Source organism: Triplophysa rosa, linkage group LG3 (genome assembly GCF_024868665.1).
Source record: "Triplophysa rosa linkage group LG3, Trosa_1v2, whole genome shotgun sequence".
Lineage (NCBI taxonomy): Eukaryota > Metazoa > Chordata > Actinopteri > Cypriniformes > Nemacheilidae > Triplophysa > Triplophysa rosa.
Genome location: NC_079892.1, coordinates 7,327,777 through 7,345,533, shown reverse-complemented (window position 1 = coordinate 7,345,533; position 17,757 = coordinate 7,327,777). Strand labels below are relative to the sequence as shown.

At 43.3% G+C, this 17,757-nt stretch overlaps 1 protein-coding gene and 1 non-coding gene across 5 annotated transcripts; both read right to left on the bottom strand.

The window, feature by feature from the left end:
- Positions 1–665: 665 nt before the first annotated feature.
- cnot1 (CCR4-NOT transcription complex, subunit 1) lies at positions 666–17,574 on the bottom strand. 4 transcript variants are annotated; one of them, XM_057329865.1, is made up of 48 exons: positions 17,441–17,574; positions 15,132–15,428; positions 14,864–14,971; positions 14,674–14,772; positions 14,416–14,484; positions 14,271–14,325; positions 13,967–14,170; positions 13,696–13,864; positions 13,473–13,599; positions 13,242–13,355; positions 12,989–13,159; positions 12,776–12,903; positions 12,430–12,670; positions 12,225–12,344; positions 12,013–12,135; positions 11,780–11,931; positions 11,488–11,638; positions 11,163–11,364; positions 10,924–11,046; positions 10,393–10,574; positions 9,896–10,182; positions 9,713–9,791; positions 9,347–9,577; positions 9,032–9,172; positions 8,765–8,944; positions 8,554–8,670; positions 8,340–8,450; positions 8,171–8,248; positions 6,835–7,015; positions 6,566–6,717; positions 6,172–6,468; positions 5,659–5,799; positions 5,453–5,557; positions 5,240–5,359; positions 4,954–5,148; positions 4,734–4,876; positions 4,549–4,657; positions 4,295–4,464; positions 3,975–4,206; positions 3,304–3,713; positions 3,098–3,215; positions 2,911–3,012; positions 2,652–2,825; positions 2,371–2,520; positions 2,084–2,264; positions 1,830–1,962; positions 1,619–1,753; positions 666–1,525 (listed from the first exon to the last, which is right to left on the bottom strand). In XM_057329865.1, the coding sequence occupies exons 2-48, from the start codon at positions 15,231–15,233 to the stop codon at positions 1,447–1,449; spliced, it is 7,191 nt and encodes a 2,396-aa protein (XP_057185848.1). In that variant the 5' UTR covers positions 15,234–15,428; positions 17,441–17,574; the 3' UTR covers positions 666–1,446. The 4 variants fall into 4 exon arrangements, with proteins under 4 accessions (XP_057185848.1, XP_057185846.1, XP_057185850.1 ...); XM_057329863.1 differs by having other exon boundaries at positions 9,347–9,587; positions 9,714–9,791; XM_057329867.1 differs by having other exon boundaries at positions 10,393–10,517.
- Positions 3,800–3,935, bottom strand: LOC130552332 (small nucleolar RNA SNORA50). Its single transcript, XR_008962707.1, has one exon. It is a non-coding gene; the product is annotated as a small nucleolar RNA SNORA50 (small nucleolar RNA).
- Positions 17,575–17,757: the final 183 nt, after the last annotated feature.

Genomic DNA, 17,757 nt, shown 5'->3' with positions numbered 1-17,757 from the left:
AGTATGTGTGAGGGATTGGAAAAAAACACATTTTCTGTGGCTCATGCTTGCTTTTGGAAGTCCATGGCAGGTGAGAAGGACCAATAAGGCAGGGATGATAAATATAATAAAGTTTAAAAATCATACCAAACGTTACCTCGTTCTTAGCTTTAACGGGTCTTTAGTGCGTTGGTTTTGGTTGTTCTCTTTGGAATTTAAAAGGTAATTTATTACCTTATTTTGACTTAATTCAGAGAACAGGAACGATTTTGAGTTCAGAGATGCCTTTGTTCAGACACGTAACAGATTTTTGACGTTTCAGTCGAAGGCAAATTCATTGTGAAGTTATGTCATACAAATGAGCAGCAGTGTCCACAACTTTACCAACTCTTATTGTGTAACATGCAATTCACGATACAGTAAATAATGAATGAAAACAAATAAGCAATATTGGACACTATATACATTGCATAAAATGCAATAGAATACCCCCCAACACCTATTCTTACCTTGGCATCCAATGTAAATCTCCAGAAAAAACTGAATGAATTGTCTAACAAGACCGTAAAATGACTGTACAGACAGTCCTAGAGATTTGTGTCAATCCCAATTAATGCTTTCACACCCCTTATTTAAAAACTACCACTTTTTTTATTTGAACAAAAACATTTCATCCCACCAATATAAGAAATGAAATCCAGACAGGGTGCAGTTCAAGTGTTTAATGCGGTAACTACAGAATGCATACATACAGGAAATAAGTAGCAGGAACTAAAGGCAACTACAAATTACTACAAAATACATCACACGGACCAATACATTTACAAAACATTCAAAATCCTTACAAAATGAGCTGTATTGGTCCTTTTTTGTTCTGCAAGTTGAATCTTTGTACAAACTCCGAAGATCCAATTTACCAACAAATTTCTGAATATTTCCACAATTGTACAAGTGCCAGGGAGAACCTCCAACCCAAGATTAGTTTCATCACAGGTGCAAACTAGCGACCCTCCTGCAGTCCAAGACATTTCTGATACTATCAACTCGCCACACCGACAGCCCTCCCCTTAAAACCAAACATCAGGAAAAATAAAAATAATAAAAAAAGACAGCTTCCTCGAGCCTCTTACCAAGCTTCCAAAATAAAGTCAATTCGTTTTGAAGGCAAAAAAGAAAATGGAGAGTTAGGGGAGCCAAACATCCAGGAGTAAAATGTGCTCAAGCATCTTTGACAAAATTACGCAAAATCTGCCCTTGAATGTCCTTTTCAGTATTTACATAGAAGTTTCATCTTGCTTGGGGGGATTTGAAAGAAAATAGAACTCCTCAGGTCAGATGTCGCCCCGAAGGGCAGACAGTAATTCAGTGCAGGCTGTGTGTTGATCAGATGTGCAGGGATGTTGGGTCAAATGAAGGGTTGGGGCGAGGGAAAGCGCTCTCTCTGGGCACAGGAACAGTTCCTGCAGCCTAGCTGGCACCTGTTCCCTCCATCACCTGCTGGGCCTGTTTTTGCCCCATGCAGCACTGAGCCACCGACTGGAACAATCTGAGGAGAGAGAACGAGAGATTGCCATCACTGATCTTGCAGATTTTTCGTCATAGACATGCACGTCATTCAAAACGATGGGGACTGGCTTACTTCTCGATTTCAGGGGCACAGTGCACAAAGTCGTGACTCCAGAACTTAAAGGCAGGGTTCTTGATTAGCTCAATGAAGGTAATGAGCAGACCCCAAGGGTGCGGCCTGTTCACGATCAGCCTCTCTAGCAGGACCCTGCGTGACATTGACGTACATTAGACACTTTCATTGTAAGGACAGTAAGGGTACAAGTCGGAGGGGTTTGTTGTACCTGGTGATCTGCTCTTGAATGGCTTCAGCATTGGCCTCGGCGAACAGATACAGCATGGTACAGCTAAAGTAGTGTGTGTGGCTGTTTGGGTAACGCAGCTGATTGGCTATCGCATTCAGGAACAGGTAGCGGCCTGGAAAGATAAAAACAAGATCACGCTCTTGCACGTTTAAAACACACTACAAAAAAAACAGTTCTGCATTAGATTTATAATTCGAATGCATTTCTTGTTTAAGGAAAGAAAATGGCAGTACCCTCAGTATCCAGGTCTACCGCGAGGTTCTGGAAGATGTCCATGTGTGCTGAATGAGTAATGGTGCTCATGGAGGGAGTGCTGCCCTTGTTGTGAATGTGTGCGATGGCCTGGGTACCCACGTACAGCACCAGAGCGTTGATCAGCTGGATGTTGTAGCGGTTGCCTGGCTCGTTGGACACCTGAGGTACAACATGATAATTCATTTCACAATATTTTAATACAATCTACTCATTAGACTTTGATTCTTTTCCCACTATAGTAACAAACTCAAGTGGTGCCCCCTACCTGCAGGTTGCTGCGCAGCTCAGAGAGGAAAGTCACCGGTGAGCGGGTCTTTAGGTAAGAGTCAAGATCCTTTTTGAACTGCGATGGCATCACACCGGTGAAGTTAGTGAGAATGCGAGGAGCGATGTTGATCTCACTTAGCATATCCACCTAGTAAGAACACAGGGAAGGATTCAAAATCCACAGTAACACAGCAGGAGGTCACAACTATGTTTTTACATTTTGAGAACATCTAAAAAGGATTTTCAAATAAGAACAAATCACCAAATGCATGATTATACCTTCAGATTTGGGGTGAAGGGGTCTGGAAGCCTCATGTTACGGGGGAAGGCACTCAGGATAAGGTTCCTCAGCTGGATGCAGTTTGGCGGGATGACGTCACAGAAGCCATAATGGTAGTCGCACAGAAATTCTGGGAAGTCATGGAGCAAGACGAGCAGCACACGGAGCGTTCCCTTAAAGAATGACGATAAAAACATGAGTCAAACAAACATCGAAACAAACAGCACAACACTACAAACATGACTGATGTGATGATACCTTGTAAAGAATTTGCATAGGTTTGTTGAGCTCAACATTCCTTAGGAAGGGTGCAAGATACTTGAACAAGTCAATCAGCAGCTGTGCATACATAGGCCAACCCTGACAGAGAGGAAAGACATGAGGTCAGTGACTGACAAGTGATAAGTGGCATTTATGTACTGTATATTTTTCAGCAGACACACACCTTCTGTTGTGGGGTGTGTGCAAGCATCCTGGCAATGAAGATGCGATGAGAAATAAGCTCCAACCAAGCATATACAAATCCAGGTGCTTTAGTCGGCCTCAGGATGTGAAATGTGTTACTGTAAAGAGAAAAATGGCATTAAATATATACTCACGTAGATATGAAATTGAAGCTACAATAGTCATAGACTAAAGCGATATGCTCACCAGAAGGCAGTGAGGGTCTGGAAGTTGATGGTCTCCAGCACGTGCTCTGGTGCATTGAGCTCCAACAGAAGCATGATGAAAATTCTGTGGTACGGGAGCTGCTGGAACTCCGTCTGCCTCACATCATGATCCTGGATCAACACGCCCACTACAATGCCCAGAACCTTGTTGAGCAGGTTGATTTTGGTGACAGTGTTGGTGGCCTCTCCGGAGTGTTTGACCAGCAGGGCGATGAGCCGGACGAAGGCGTCCAGGTTGTGGTAGCACTTGGCCCTGATGATGGCGGGGCTGGTGGTGGGGTGCTGCTGTTCGGCTTGTGCTCGATAACTGATATCAACGCACATCTCTGTGCAGAGCCGGAAAAAGCGAGTGATGAGGTCATCGGTTTTCAGGATGCCTTGCTGGTGCATCTGTTAGAGAAGAACAGAGAAGGTACTTAATCCACAGCCGATATCCAAAGAGTGATTTTAAAACCTGAATTATTTTTATCGGATAAAATTGTAGGTTGCTTTTAAAAGAGCAACTTGGGAGAAATTCCAAGAAGCTCCAGTTATATAACAAGCCTTTACTTTTGCACTGTTGCTTGGCCCATTGAGCCATGATGGGGCTTGACAGGTTCAAAGACAGTGCTATAAAACCTGAATTCTAAGGATATGATAGTCTCAGCTAACCTGGCCTACGAATGCAGAAAAAGCCTTAGTGCTGTCCCTGCCGGCAGCCGCCGAGTGGTACAAGTTGACCCATTCTCTCAGCAGGTACTCTGCCTTCTCTCTGAGGCCTGGTGGGTCATCATATTCAGATGCTTGAGAAATCCCAGAGTGCATCATGAAGTTGGGCCCACCATGGTGGCGATCGATCATAGCCTCATAGTTGGAGCGAACCACATCCATCAACTGGGGCAAACTATGGTTTCCACGCAAAATATCCAGTTAATCTTCAGTAATAAAAACATTAAGCAAAAGACTTGTGGTGGCACATGGTAGTCTCTTACCCTTCAGGTGCATTTGCTCTGGAATGGGCGCTGGTCCTCATCAACGTCTCAATGGTTTGGAAGAGGTCAGCTTCAGTGATGTGGCTCCCGCTGCGCTCATCGACCAGCAGGAGTTTCACCAGCTGCATGGCAAATGCTACGGCCATGTAGTTGAGCCCGTTCTCCATTGACTGCAAACACACGAGAGTTTGAAGTCGTTCACAACTATAGATGTTTAATCCACATTTCTGAGGTCCTGTAGATGCTGTCCTCACCTGAGCCAGATGTACATCATACTGCTGCATGTTGACCAGATGGTTTCTGATGAGCAGCTCCACAGCTTCGACGTTGTATTTGTATTCATCTCTGCATTCGATCAGGCATCTACGAGGACAACATCTTAGAACGATGTCGATGTCAGTTGTAACATTTTTACGACTGGCTTAGTTGTGTTACAGACCTGGTGATTTGTTTGTTGCACCATTGTGGGCCGTAGGCACGTCCGTCCTGTAGGGCTTTAAGCACCAGCAGGTGGCACTCTCTGTAGCTTAGCAACAGATCAGGATCAGCACCACTGGTGGCATCCAGCAAACCCTCTACAGCCTAATGTGAAAAAAATTAAATGTTAAACATAATCCGAGATTGTGCAATGTTCCTTTTCCAGACTGATGTTTACTGACCTTCTGTAGAAGGCCCAGGGCAGCAATGCCGTCACGGGAGTTCCTTGCCATAACTACAGCTTCCAGCAGGCTGCGTATGGCCAGGGTCTGTGGGTTCATGGCGAGGGCGGGTGGAATTGCATGGAGGTGCTGCTCCAAGTCTGAAATGCACTTGTCATAGATGTGAGCCACATCATCGGTTGGCCATGCCTGTTGCTGGAACACAAAAACAGGTGTAAATGTTTGAGTGTTAAACGATCCCTTAACATCAAACAAAAACAGATTCATCAAGATCAAGGTTTACTACCTTCATTGGTTGAGCAAGGAATCCAGTAGGTTGAGACAGGTCATTACTAGGTAGGAAGCCTGGAACGTTTCGCGCAAACTCCTCATAAACAGCCAGCTGTTTAGGGTCCACTCCACCCACCTGAAGTTCAAAAGTTAGTAAAGATGTTTTAATACACAGCAGCACATTATCATTTATTCCCATGACCTTAAGAAGTTCGTGAAAAGTTCTAACCTTCAGTCTGATCTGCTCTGGCATGCGCTCAGCCTGATAGGTGAGCACCATGGGGTCACAGTAACGACGGCCTTCTTGGCGGGCATGCTTCCTCAGCTCAAACTCCTACAAGACAAAGAAACCCATTTCTATAAATCACACCTTTCCTCTGATGGATTATGTATTTTTGTTAAAACAACAACCATCTATCCTGGAGGTGGACTTACAGTTGCCAGTCTCTTGTCCATCTCTGGTCCAGCTTTCTCCACTGCTGTCTTCTGAATGAAGCAACACGCCAGCTCACAGTTGTCCTGCGCGACACGAGCAGCAGCCTCTTCCATCATCTCTCTCTGCTGGGGCGTGGGAGCCTGTAAGAGATACCCACAGTTACAATAATCATTCAAACAAGATTACAATCTAGGAAGAAAATCTGAGTGGTGTTTTGGGTGGTTGCCAGGCAATTTCTAAGTGGTTCCGAGTAGCTGTTCGCGTGATATTCTGATTTTTTTGTGTGAAAGATGCTCAACTCAGCATTAAAAATGACAGCCTTTACAAAGCAATTATGGCTTAGCGTAATGTAGTGTAAATGTCCCATAATGAACAAATATAAAACTAATACTATGTACAGATCTGTACTTATCAGATCTGTATTTATCAACACTATACAACATCCATTCACCAATCCAATACTACATTCAATATTGCAAAAGCAAATTATGTAACAAGGAATTTTTTTCTACCCTAAGAGCTGCAGCAAAGCTGTTCTTCAGATTGGTGGCGATGCTCATGAGCAGCGGCTCCCTGCAGGTGATCATGGCCATGCCGGCGGTAAGGTTTCGCATCATGTGGTGGGCGGCCACGCGCATGTGAGACTCCTCGGAATCCAGGGCGAAGTCCTTCCTGACTATCTGCTCGCAGGTGGTCATGGCGATCTTGATGGACCGGTCAACCACGGGGTGCACCAGCTCCTGTACGGCACGCTCGATAGCCGGTCTCACGCACTGCTTCAGTTGAGGGTGGGCCTGCAGCAGTGGGATCTGTACACACACAGAATCGTTTTAACGAAACATGATTTTGATGAGGATCGAATTGTAAATGATGTCATTCAACATTGTTGATTTAATACAAACTCACAGTGACATTGATATTGATGTGTGGGGCCAGGCCCGCCAAGGCATAGACATTAATGTCATGGTAGCTGAACTGTGGAGTGGGCGGCCCTGTGGCTGTACAAGTAGTGGTGGTTGCTGGAGTTGAGGGTACTGTTGTAAATGCAACAGGATCTACTGTTGGTTAGAAAGAACACAGACAACTAAGTAAACAGCATGGCAGTGTACAACAAAAAAGACAAATGTGGTTAAATGGAGGTAAATTCCAGATCAAGACGCATTTAACAGTTCTACCTGTAGTAACTATAGGCATCATCTCAGCATCGGGAGGCTTGGTCTCTTTCTTTGGTGCAGAGAGCTGCTCTTCCAGGTTCTTGAGCTTTTCTTTGTCTCTCAGCAGGTTTCCTGGCTTCAGCTCGCTGATGTCCAGAGACAGATTCTTACAGAGCACTTCGATCTCAAACTTCAGGTTGAGCTGTAACATGACAACGGTGGGAGAGAGTGAAACCCGTTCCACTGGAAGATTAAGTATCGTATGTCTAGAATCGGTGAGGATTAGTGTTGTCAAAAGTCCCTGTACTTTGGGTCCAAGTCGGTACCTAAAAATAAAAAAGTTGCTGTACCTAATTTTCTTAAGACCCGGTACCACCGATGTACCGGGTTAACCAGGTACTGATGCGAAGTCTGACAGGTTGTCAGTCGGATACTTTTTATAGATGCAATAGCAGATAAGCGCGGCTCTGACCCACAAGAGATGCGCACAGAAATACTTAAGTCATATCATGAAGAAAACTAACCAAGTTTTGTGGTGAAAGGAGGAAAAATCCAGATTTATTTGAATGAGTTCAAGCGGTAAGTTTCAAATTCTGTTAGCGGTTACATTATGAATGTTGTATCATATGTAAAGTTAAAGGTTACATTAAAATAAACGTCCCTGTTTGCGTGTTAATTAGTTAGCGACAATGCTAATCCAGTCAAGTATCCTTATTAACCATTTAATGCTTTTATAACAGTAATGGGGTAAAATAAATGGGAGGACATGATGGGGTTTACAGTACTTATATTATATATCCAAAATCGTGCAAGAAAAACAATAGATGACTAGCAATGTGTATGCTGTTAATATCATTAAGTCAGAAAAATATATATTCTTGAATAGATAACTCCATTAGGTTTAAAAAGCCAAATTTAAACTAAAGAAAAATCTATCAGTTTCATTTATTATTTTAATATACAGTTACCTTAATGTAAATAATCCTGTGTAAATGCAGTATAAAAACTGAGGTTTGTTCTAATATTGCATATGCATGTTGGTTCAGTCAGTTGACTTACTGAAGTTTATTCTATTTGTCGTATACAGCAGCAGACTGAGGTGGATGTTCATCAGCATGAAAGACCCCAGTGAGCACACAACGGTTTCAGCAACAATAAACTTGTATACTTCATGTATACAAAATGGCATTGCTTTTTATACATTTATATTAACAATGAGCTTTATTAATAAAATAGTGTTTCAATTAGCATGTACTGGTGTTTTGCTTTGGTACCGAAAACTGTGGAGTTTTTCCTGGTATTGGTACAGACTACTGAAATTTTGGTACCGTGACAACACTAGTGAGGATGGACTGACCTTTAAGTCATGTTCCTGGTGGAGTTCAGCTAGTACATTCATGATACCCATGGTCCAAGGATTTTGCGGTCTGAAGATCTACAGAACAGAGCCCCAAATTGTTAGAAGCTCATTACATTCTTTAATTTCCAAAACTCACTCAACAGCAAATTTGGAAGGGAATTATTACCACACTCCGCAGACTTGATTCCAAGACTTTGGCTACAAATGGGACGACATACAGCAACTCCTGCTGACCTTTCACATAGGCTTCCAACAGAAGAGATTTCAGCTCCAGGTCCTGAAAGCAGAACATTAACTTGTCACCATTTCAAAGGTATTATCAGGAAATCTCCCTAAACGCATATGCGTGTTTTCTCCAAACCACAGTAAAATAAACTCACCGTGTACAAAATGGGTTTGTTTTTAGCCAGTGTGATAATTCCAAGCCAATGACCCAAATTCTTCAGCAGGGATCGATCAGAAAAGTTAGCAGCTGCCTTATCAGAGGTAAGGAGGACCTGAATACAAAGAAATATAATAAATGTCTATGCAGGGAAATGGTGTGACACTAATAAGCTTGATACAATATTAGTACCTTTAAAATAACCTCACCTTGATGTTTCTGTAAGTCTCATTGAGAACCATCTTGACAAACTCCGGGTTTTTCAGTGTATCCAGAAAGTTAGAATACAGACTATGGAAGTTGGGCTCAATACTGACGCGCTTCATGACCAGGTATTGAGAAACCCAGGGCATGAACTCTTCCTTCACAGTCTCTTTCAGTTCCTCCACCTATAACAGGCACCAAAACACGTTTTAGCGCATCAGAGAACATTCTTCTAACAATATTAAGCCTTTACTTTATAAAAGATAACACACCTTTTGGGACATGTTTGACTGGGACAAGTTGTTGAAGATGAACGCAATCTTCTCCTGAACGTTCTCTGGGGGCTCAACGATCCTTTCAGTCTGGTCTGTGGCTACCAACAAGGTGTCGATGTTTGTGGTGTTGATTGAGGGCTGCAAAGGAAATGAACAGACCACAACAGTCCATAATCTTATACAAAATGGTACTTTTTTTAGGAAAACTGCAAAACATGCTATGCGCCAACTGGCAACTGTGTATAAAAAACAGGAAATGCCTGTGGCTATCATAAGCACTGACTCAGAAACAGTGTTAAACGGTTGACTCACTGGCACGTCTTTCTTCAGTCCGACAGCTGTGGGTCTCGTGATGGTGGTGGTTTTGGCAGCGGTGGTGGTTGTGGTAGCTGTGGTCACCAGGGTGCTGGCTTGGCCAGGTTGGGGGACTTTGGGGGTCTGAGACTGGGCCTGAGCTTGGGCTAGTGCCAGGCTGCCCGGGGTGGTGATGGAGCCTTGCATCTTCACAGGAGGGTCTCTTGACTGCTGGCCATACTCGATATACTGTACACACAGGAAGTTGACATCACACAAGAGATTTATTCAGCTAGGAATGTAATTAAGTAATGTGCATAAGAAATGAATACGATCATGCTATAGCTATGGCCAAAAGTGTTATGAAAACAAAAATCAAGTTACCTCTTGTAAATGGTGTGGAAACTGCAGGAAATGGGCTATAGACGCCAAGTGCTGACAGTACTGGGGATAGTCCTTCAATCTAAGAAACAGAAAAGTTCAAAGTTCGAATAAAACAAGCTCATCATCTTGCGAAACATTTAAACATCGTCATGGCTGGAAAACCAAAAAAATGAACGCTCATACCTATTTTTAAATCTATCTAGTGCAGCAATTCCAAAATAATACATCTTTGATCCAAAAGGTTTGCGTAAGGCTTCCAAGACATATCGTAAGGCCAAGCCCAGCGCCATGTACGTGACCAGGCCCTTCTCGATGATCCCCCCGAAGAGGCAGGCGGTGATGTGCAGCTCTTTGTCGGGATACTGGGGGAAAAATCTGTATTCCTCGAACAGATTCCTCAGCATGCAGTTAAAAACCTCCCGTTCCCGCTTGATGTTTGAGTCCTTGAACCTCTGCAGCATTTCCAGCACCTGAACAGAAATAACAAATGAATCTGAAATCTTAAGGTACAAAAGTCTGAAGTGTCTCATAAGTAGGCCAAGGAATTGCATCTGAGGCTGCTTGTACTTAAGACCAGTTAGCTAGTTATTCAGGCTTCCCGCAACTAGTTGAATTTGAAAATGCATGTTTTTGCATTCGCACACATTCAGTTACTTCTGCTGATGTTGTTGGGTTCTCACCTCATCCACAGACATAGTTGGATGTGGTGGATGGTTGTAGATGCGTTGGAAGTAGCTGTTTGCTTCGTCGTCGATCTCATTACTAAAGTGCTGATTTGCCTCTGGCCACACCTGAGATAGGTCAGCTGAAACAGTGGGATGGGGATCTGTTACAGGCCATTCTTTTTGAGCTGATGAAAACACTACAGAAAGTTGGAAGTCAATATTTAGTTAAAAAACTGCAATTACACTGAAACCATATGCAAAAAAAAAACATTCCCAGCAAACAGCTTGTTTTCCTCAAAATGCATTTACATACGGATCCAAGCTGGTTGCCAAGAACATTTCGCAGTAATGTAGACTGACCTGCATTTCCTCTTTACTAATGATATTTTTGGCTTGGGGATGAAAATTACATTCCAAGATTAAAGAGATTTTTTGAAATTTTCCAAATGATTTCAAAAGGACTTTTGTTGGGTTTTGAGAGGAAATACAGCATGAGGCACCAGGCACTCACTCAGCCACACCACCACTTACAGGCTTTCATCTTACTCTGTTGGAAGGTGGGCGGGTTCAGCCCCGGTGTGCTCATCTTCCTGGTGCCAAAGGGGTCGCTGCTGACGGCTGGCATGCCCAAGCCTGATCCGATCCCAGTCAAGCTTGTGCTTAAAGGACCTTGTAAATGATAAGAAGCAGACAAATTCTAAAGCAATCGTACTAAAATTGCACAGTTAGGTTATTAGAGAACTGAAATGGGACTCAGCTCTGTTATGAAACTATGTCAAAGGTACCTTGTAGCTGAGATGAAAGGGGGTTAATTCCTGGGAAAGCTGTGCTGGGGTTTGGGTTAGGCAGGTTTGAGAAGGCCTTAGCCGGGGACTGTGGGTTACTGAAGGCAGAGCCCTGCAGGCTGGGGAATCCTTGCATGCTTGGGGTGTGAGAGGTGGATGAAACACCTAAACTCAGAGAGCCCATGGCAGAGAGAGGGTCCATCTAGAAAACAAGAACATAAAACCATGGGAACCAAGGAGGGACTGAGAAACAGTGAAATGTTAGCCAATTTCTCCAGTAATCTGTTGCAAAATCCCATTTGGTCACGCAGCAATGTGATGTTACCTGCACAGGTGAGATAGCGTCTAAGCTGCTGGTGCTGGGTGCTCGCCCCTTCGGTAGGACTCCTGGTGGCGGCTGTCGAGCTTTGTTCATCACATTGCCACAGTTGGCCACCATGGTCAATATAGTCTCTGACAGCTCTTGAGATACACTCCTGCACAAGGTGCCAAACATAACCATTAGTTTGCAACTACAGAAAATGGGTAAAAACATCTAGAAAATGAATTATTAATCACATAAATTTAGTTTTCATGTCCACTAAATCTGGTATTGCGCCAAGTCTGCTTTCACTCACCCAGCACAAGACTGCAGACATGCGAGCATGGTGGCCAGTGTTTCAGGAGGAAGCTGAGCACTTTTCGGCTGGTCTTTCTCTGGGGCCAAACCACCCATGATGGAAGGACAGCGTCTCTTCAGGAACGTGATGCATGCCTGGATGAACGGCTCCTAACAAACCATCATTGATCGCGTCAGTCTTTTATGTTCTTTGGCTTGAAATTAAGCATACAGTGCGATCTATAATCTTACCCCGTGCTCTCGGATTTTGTCAGTAAGCCATTTGTCGAGTTTGAGGTATTCACGGCGAGAGGCAAGTGCAGCAAGGTCAATTACAAAGGCAAATGGAGTACCATTCAGCAGCATCGATAAAGACTTAAACACATAGAAACCAGATGTTATGATTGATCACTCGTCTCCGATTATCTTAAGATGCAAGACGCAAGAGTTGAGCAGATCGGTACCTTCAAGTCCTGAGCCACATCTAAGATGCGAGACAGCTTAGCCTGGTCGTATTGCTCTCCTCTCATGTACCACTCGGCCATAGAGTGCATGATCAGTTGACGGATGGATGGGGACTGACCCTAGAAATGTAACCAAGTGCATATTAGTCGCAAAGACACTAGAACAAACTGTGATGTGTGCTTGAAATGTAGGCAGCTCACTCACCTGTCCATGCCAGGCATAGTGCAAGATGATAGCGGAGTTGGGGTGGTTGCCCAGGAAGATGGGCATGAGGGTGGAGATGAGCTCATGACGCAGCGTGTGCCAGGACGTGCTGATCTGCAGCAGGGCCAACACCAGCATGTCCGGGCAGTGCTTGATGGGGAAGCTGAAGAGCTGTTTCACCTGTTCATAATGCCCAACTTCAGAGAGACGCAAGAGGCTCTCCACCAGGTCCAAGCTCTTCCTGTTGGTCAAAGTGGATGGAGAGTGTATAAAACAAAGACCCAACAATGACTTATAGGGATCATTCGAGTTCCATGTTAAAGGGTTTGAGTAGGCCAAGACTAACCATGTGGCTATCTCCCTGTTGTCATCCTCAGGTGGGGCTTTCAGGATGTCAATGGCGACAGTGTGACACGGGTAGTCGGCAAAGCAGAAAAGTTCAGGACTCATCAAAGAATGCTGAATGAATGACAGCTGGAGCACACAGAAGAGCAAGACTTCAGTGAGTTCTATATTTGGCTACACAGCTGAAACATACAACACTTAGTTTCACATTTACCTGTCCTTCTGCATGCTTCCATGGTCTATAAATGAGATCCACTGGGAAAACCTCTATCCCCAGACCCCTCTGGATCCCATACACCACTATCTGAAGCCCCTTACTATCCCGGATCAGGAAGCCTGGGTGGTCTAGCTCATAGGTCACCTCTTTGAAATTCAGATTGAGGTTCTGAAAAGAGCACAGCATATGATGAAATACATAACATAAATAAAGTCTCACTGTGGTTCTGGTAACGGTAAACCAGACTTACCACTTCTTTAACCACGTCGATCAGAACTTCAACGTTCCAGGTGTGAACCTGAGAGCCATCACTCTTGTCCTTTCCATCACTCCAAATGCCACCACCCACTGGATTTGAGATGGACTAGATATGGAGAAACCAGTTACTCCAAGCTGTTCACATTCCATTCCAACCACTCCTTTGTATAAAAAAGCTTTAAGTTACTAGATTTCAAACAGAACCAAAAAAGACTAAACATACCTGTAAAGGGATGCCATCGGACAGGCCAGAGTGAGTGCGGGCCATCATGCCCAGCACTCTGGCCACCTGGCTGGCCGTCACCTCTCGCACCCCATACTGGAGGATTATGTTCCTGCATTCTTCAAGACTGTCGGAGGTACATAACCAATAAATAAGAATCTAGTTGCATGTAGAGCTCGAAAGTAATCAATGTAAGCCAAGTCAAATGTTACATTTTTAATACCTTGCACAAAAGCCATAGCCAACTTCTTGCATGAAGTCAGCGAGAGAACTCTCCATCATGGTCTTATTTAACTCTCCAGAGTCTGGCAAGATCCTGTCCATGAGAATGTCCTGTTTGTCAGGGTAGAGCAGTGGCGCGAGCACCACAGGACAGCGCTCCTGCGGGAAATCTGGGAAATAAAAACACAGGACTAAATACATTTTTTTCCAACCTCTTAGGGTTATGGACGCAAACAGCTCTCCATACCTAGGTCCGAGACTTTCACACTAACCTCTGCACAGTGTTTTGAGAAAGGCGTCGATCTGCTCTTGTCCGACGCCGCTGGAGCCCTTTTGGCCAAACAGAAGATGGGAGAGGAGCAGATGCAGAACCTCTATGGCAATGTCTTGGAAGCCACCTTCCTGATTTCCTCCGAGGTCGGCGTCCACGTACGAACGGAGGAGGTCAGGAAGCTTCTGCTTCACAAACTGGGCAGCTGTCAAAGCAAGAGATTAAGGTTCACTCTCTTTGAAATGTTCAACGTAACAGAACTGAAAGCGAAACATAACGTTCACAGTCAGGAAATTCACACTTACCAAACCCTCGAAGGTCTGCGTTGCTAGAGTTTAGCAGAGAAAGGCCAAAAATCACCTGGCGAAAGAAGCAAGGGTTTTAACAGCCATTCTATTTGTCAAAAACAATGACTGATGTCACAATTTTGTCAGAAGCCTTTATGCCTACCTCCTGAACCTTGCTTAGCTTGAGAACTTTACTCAGCTGAGTAAATAAATGAGGTGATGGCTTTAAACTCTGAAAACAACAAGCAGATATGGAAACAATAAACCCAACCTATTGTAACCAAGCAAGCAACTACCAACAACCTGACGTTGAAATGCATAATTAAGGTATGCTTGTGGCAAAAAAAAAAAAAACTAAGAAAAACCGCAAATTTCAAATATAAAAGACAACAGGGTCAAACACTCTGACAGATTTGCATACCTTTTGATAGTGCAGGGGATTGTCAATGGCGTAGCAGAGGGTTGAAACAAAATTTGGTTTGGTAATAAGCGACACACACTCCTGGATCAGAAACTGTGTCTGCAGCAAAATTAAAGTGACATTAAGAAATTTAAACAATGCAAATATATCAATTTCTTTCTGGAGGGTTGATAAGGCTTTCGGACTTTACCTGGTGAAAATCTTTGCCACTGCTTTTACCATCGCCACTAAAATCCACATGGGAAAAGAGACAGCGTAATAGATGCCTGTCTGCCTCAGGGCCGTGACAATTCACAATCTGAGGGCAGTCATGCGTTACATTATAAGTACACAAAACTTACATAAACTTTTCAACACAATCTACTACAAAGTTTAGTTGTCTATAGTCATCTAAGGTCCTACAATGTCAAAATGACCCTAAGAGAGATCCACCACGTTATGGTACAAAATGGACTTACGTGTTGTATTTCCTGCTGGCTGGCTCTGTAGTTTTTCTTAGTTAAATTGTCCACTAGGTAACTGATTTGAGACAAAGCCAGCGAGAGCGAGTCAAGATTCATTGCTGGTTGGGGCGGAAGCAGGCGGCCGAGCCCGGCGCAAAATCACCATTATTCCCCTTTAGTCACCGCAGTGATAAGTTACTTCTGACAGCCCCCCCCCCAAAAGGTGTGAAAAGTGTCCGGTTTCCAACAAGCCAAGTCTTTGGGTGGGTGCTGATGCAAAGTAACGTCCTTCAGTGCAATTCACAGTGACATCTGGAACAAAGAATAAAAGCATTAGCAAAAAGAAATAAAAAAAGAAATGCAGAGTAAAGCTTTAACTTGTCAGCAAGTAAGACAATCCTTTCAATCTTAGAACACATGCATGGCTAGCCATGGATTATTCCTTCATTTATGCACATCATCGAGCCAATCAGATTCGAGTATTTAAACAGACCATGGTATAAAATGTTTGAAACATGTCAAATCAATTTAAATTATATAATAAAGGTTTTAATAATATCTTAGTGTAACCAGCATTTTACATTATTTCTGGAAGGAATTTGTTTTTCAAAATATATTTTTTGAAAAGACAACTGGAATGAACAACATGATTTACTGTTGCATAAACAACTCTCTCGAAAAAGAAAGTCTTGGGGTTTAAGGCCACCGATTTATTTGTTCGCCAGTATTTTTTCGCAGGTTTGTTTATTAATAACTAACTGAGGAACTGAACTGTGCAGCTGCATAACCGGAAGTCCTTACTTGCTTACTTGTCACGGGCCTTGATCAAAGCTGAAGGATCTCTAGGGTTACTAAACCTTTAGTATATACTTATTCTTAGTATATTTTTATTAGTCACTCCTAAAAGGAAATCTGTGTAAACTATAACATTTGGAAATTTTCATATTTTTTAAAATAAAACTGTTCTCCACAACATTTCCGATTTAACCAAGAGAAGGAGCCACAAAAAGCAAAAGTGAACAGTCAACTAAAAAAGCCCAAACGTGTCAAGTACAGTGTATAAACATCATGCCACTACACATTTAGGTTTAAACGTGACTTAAAACGACTGTCAAAAATGCAACGCATTTCAAACAAAATTCACCTAATAGATAACATGTATTGTACTTGCTATCACGACACAGTTAATTGATTTTAAACGATTAATCACTTCAAACTTAACCGTGGACAACACCATTAGCATATTAGCTTCCCTAGTGCTAACTCATCTAAAAAGCAAATTGCACCTAATGTATGTTAATGCTGATTATATACTGAAATTTAAACAGCTCTTATGGCTACAGCTGGATCACCTCTTCCACAACATTATCTTCCCAGCTAGAAGTTTGACTGCAACATATGACGGATTCAACGCCAGTCATGTTACCTTGAAGCTGGCTAACTGGTAGGCTAGGCTAACAGCCTAAACCCCATTGTTTCGAATGGCGACCGAGCATTAGCCTGTTTACCGAGAGCTGCTGCGGTCTGCCCGAGTAGGACATGCTTATATGAACACTTCTGACTGACAGTAACCAGAGGTTTAGCCTGTTGGATTGCTCATTTAAGCATTGTGTCTACCACAAAAAACAGCAATGACAAAAGACCGAGTCCCATTAGAAAGTCCCTTTTTGCCACCAAGATTTCGTTTGTTTACGTACAAATTAAATTCAGAGGGAGCCTTTCTATATTTTACCGTTCTTTAGAAGATTCAACCAGATAATGGCTAACATCTGGCCTTTAGACATCGAACCCATATGCAAAATGTAGACTAAATACACCGAAAGTTGTTTAATACCTACAAAATACACATGTAACGTTAGGTGCATGTGAATCGCGAAGAGTGAACATTAAAAGCCACGCAAATTGCGTAGGTTACAGCCCCATTGCCAAGGCCTCGTTTATCATATTTAGCGTAACTGTTAACGTACACGATTGGAGACCGATAAAGGCAACAAACTAGGTGTATAAATCACTAAAGCAGTCGTATAGTTATTGCACTCACCAAACGAGCCTTAATCACAATTTGTTTATTTCAAAAATTCAAATCGATGATCTCATCCAGCCAAATGTAACGGACAGTCGGGGATAATAGTGCCAGTACACACCGGGTCAATTGAACTTTTGGGCAGCGGCTGTGACTTTTTGGCCGTTGAGATGAGCAAGGGAAACTACACGCTAACGAGCTAACGTTGGATTAGCCTAGCACACAACATATGACAAATTCATAACTGTAGAGATGTACGAGATTACGCCGAAAACCAGATAGCGACTAGCGGGTGCGTTACCTCGGATTCTGGAAACAGAATTACACGCGGATGATCATTTTCGTCGTATTTCGTAGTTCTGCTCTTGACGGATAAAAGGTCGCTTTCTCCCTCGGTTCGATTTGGATTTTTCAAAATAAAATGGCGACTGTCACGGCACGCGCGCGCACCCAGTGCGGTGCTTATGGAGCTCGTGCACGAGCTCTAGACTACGCAACATATTCGGTGATGCGCGCGGACACTCCCCCCATGCGCACAAACAGTGGAAATTGATGGAGGTTTTGCGCAGATACAACAGCACACCTGTTGCTGTGTAAACGGACGACCAATCAGGAATA

Coding starts and splice junctions, on each gene's coding strand:
- cnot1 (XM_057329863.1), bottom strand. CDS start 15,233: ATGAATCTTGACTCGCTCTCGCTGGCTTTGTCTCAAATCAGTTACCTA. Junction 13,600..13,695: donor GGCTATGGCTTTTGTGCAAG/GTATTAAAAATG, acceptor TACCTCCGACAG/TCTTGAAGAATGCAGGAACA. Junction 12,136..12,224: donor ATGTGGCTCAGGACTTGAAG/GTACCGATCTGC, acceptor TATGTGTTTAAG/TCTTTATCGATGCTGCTGAA.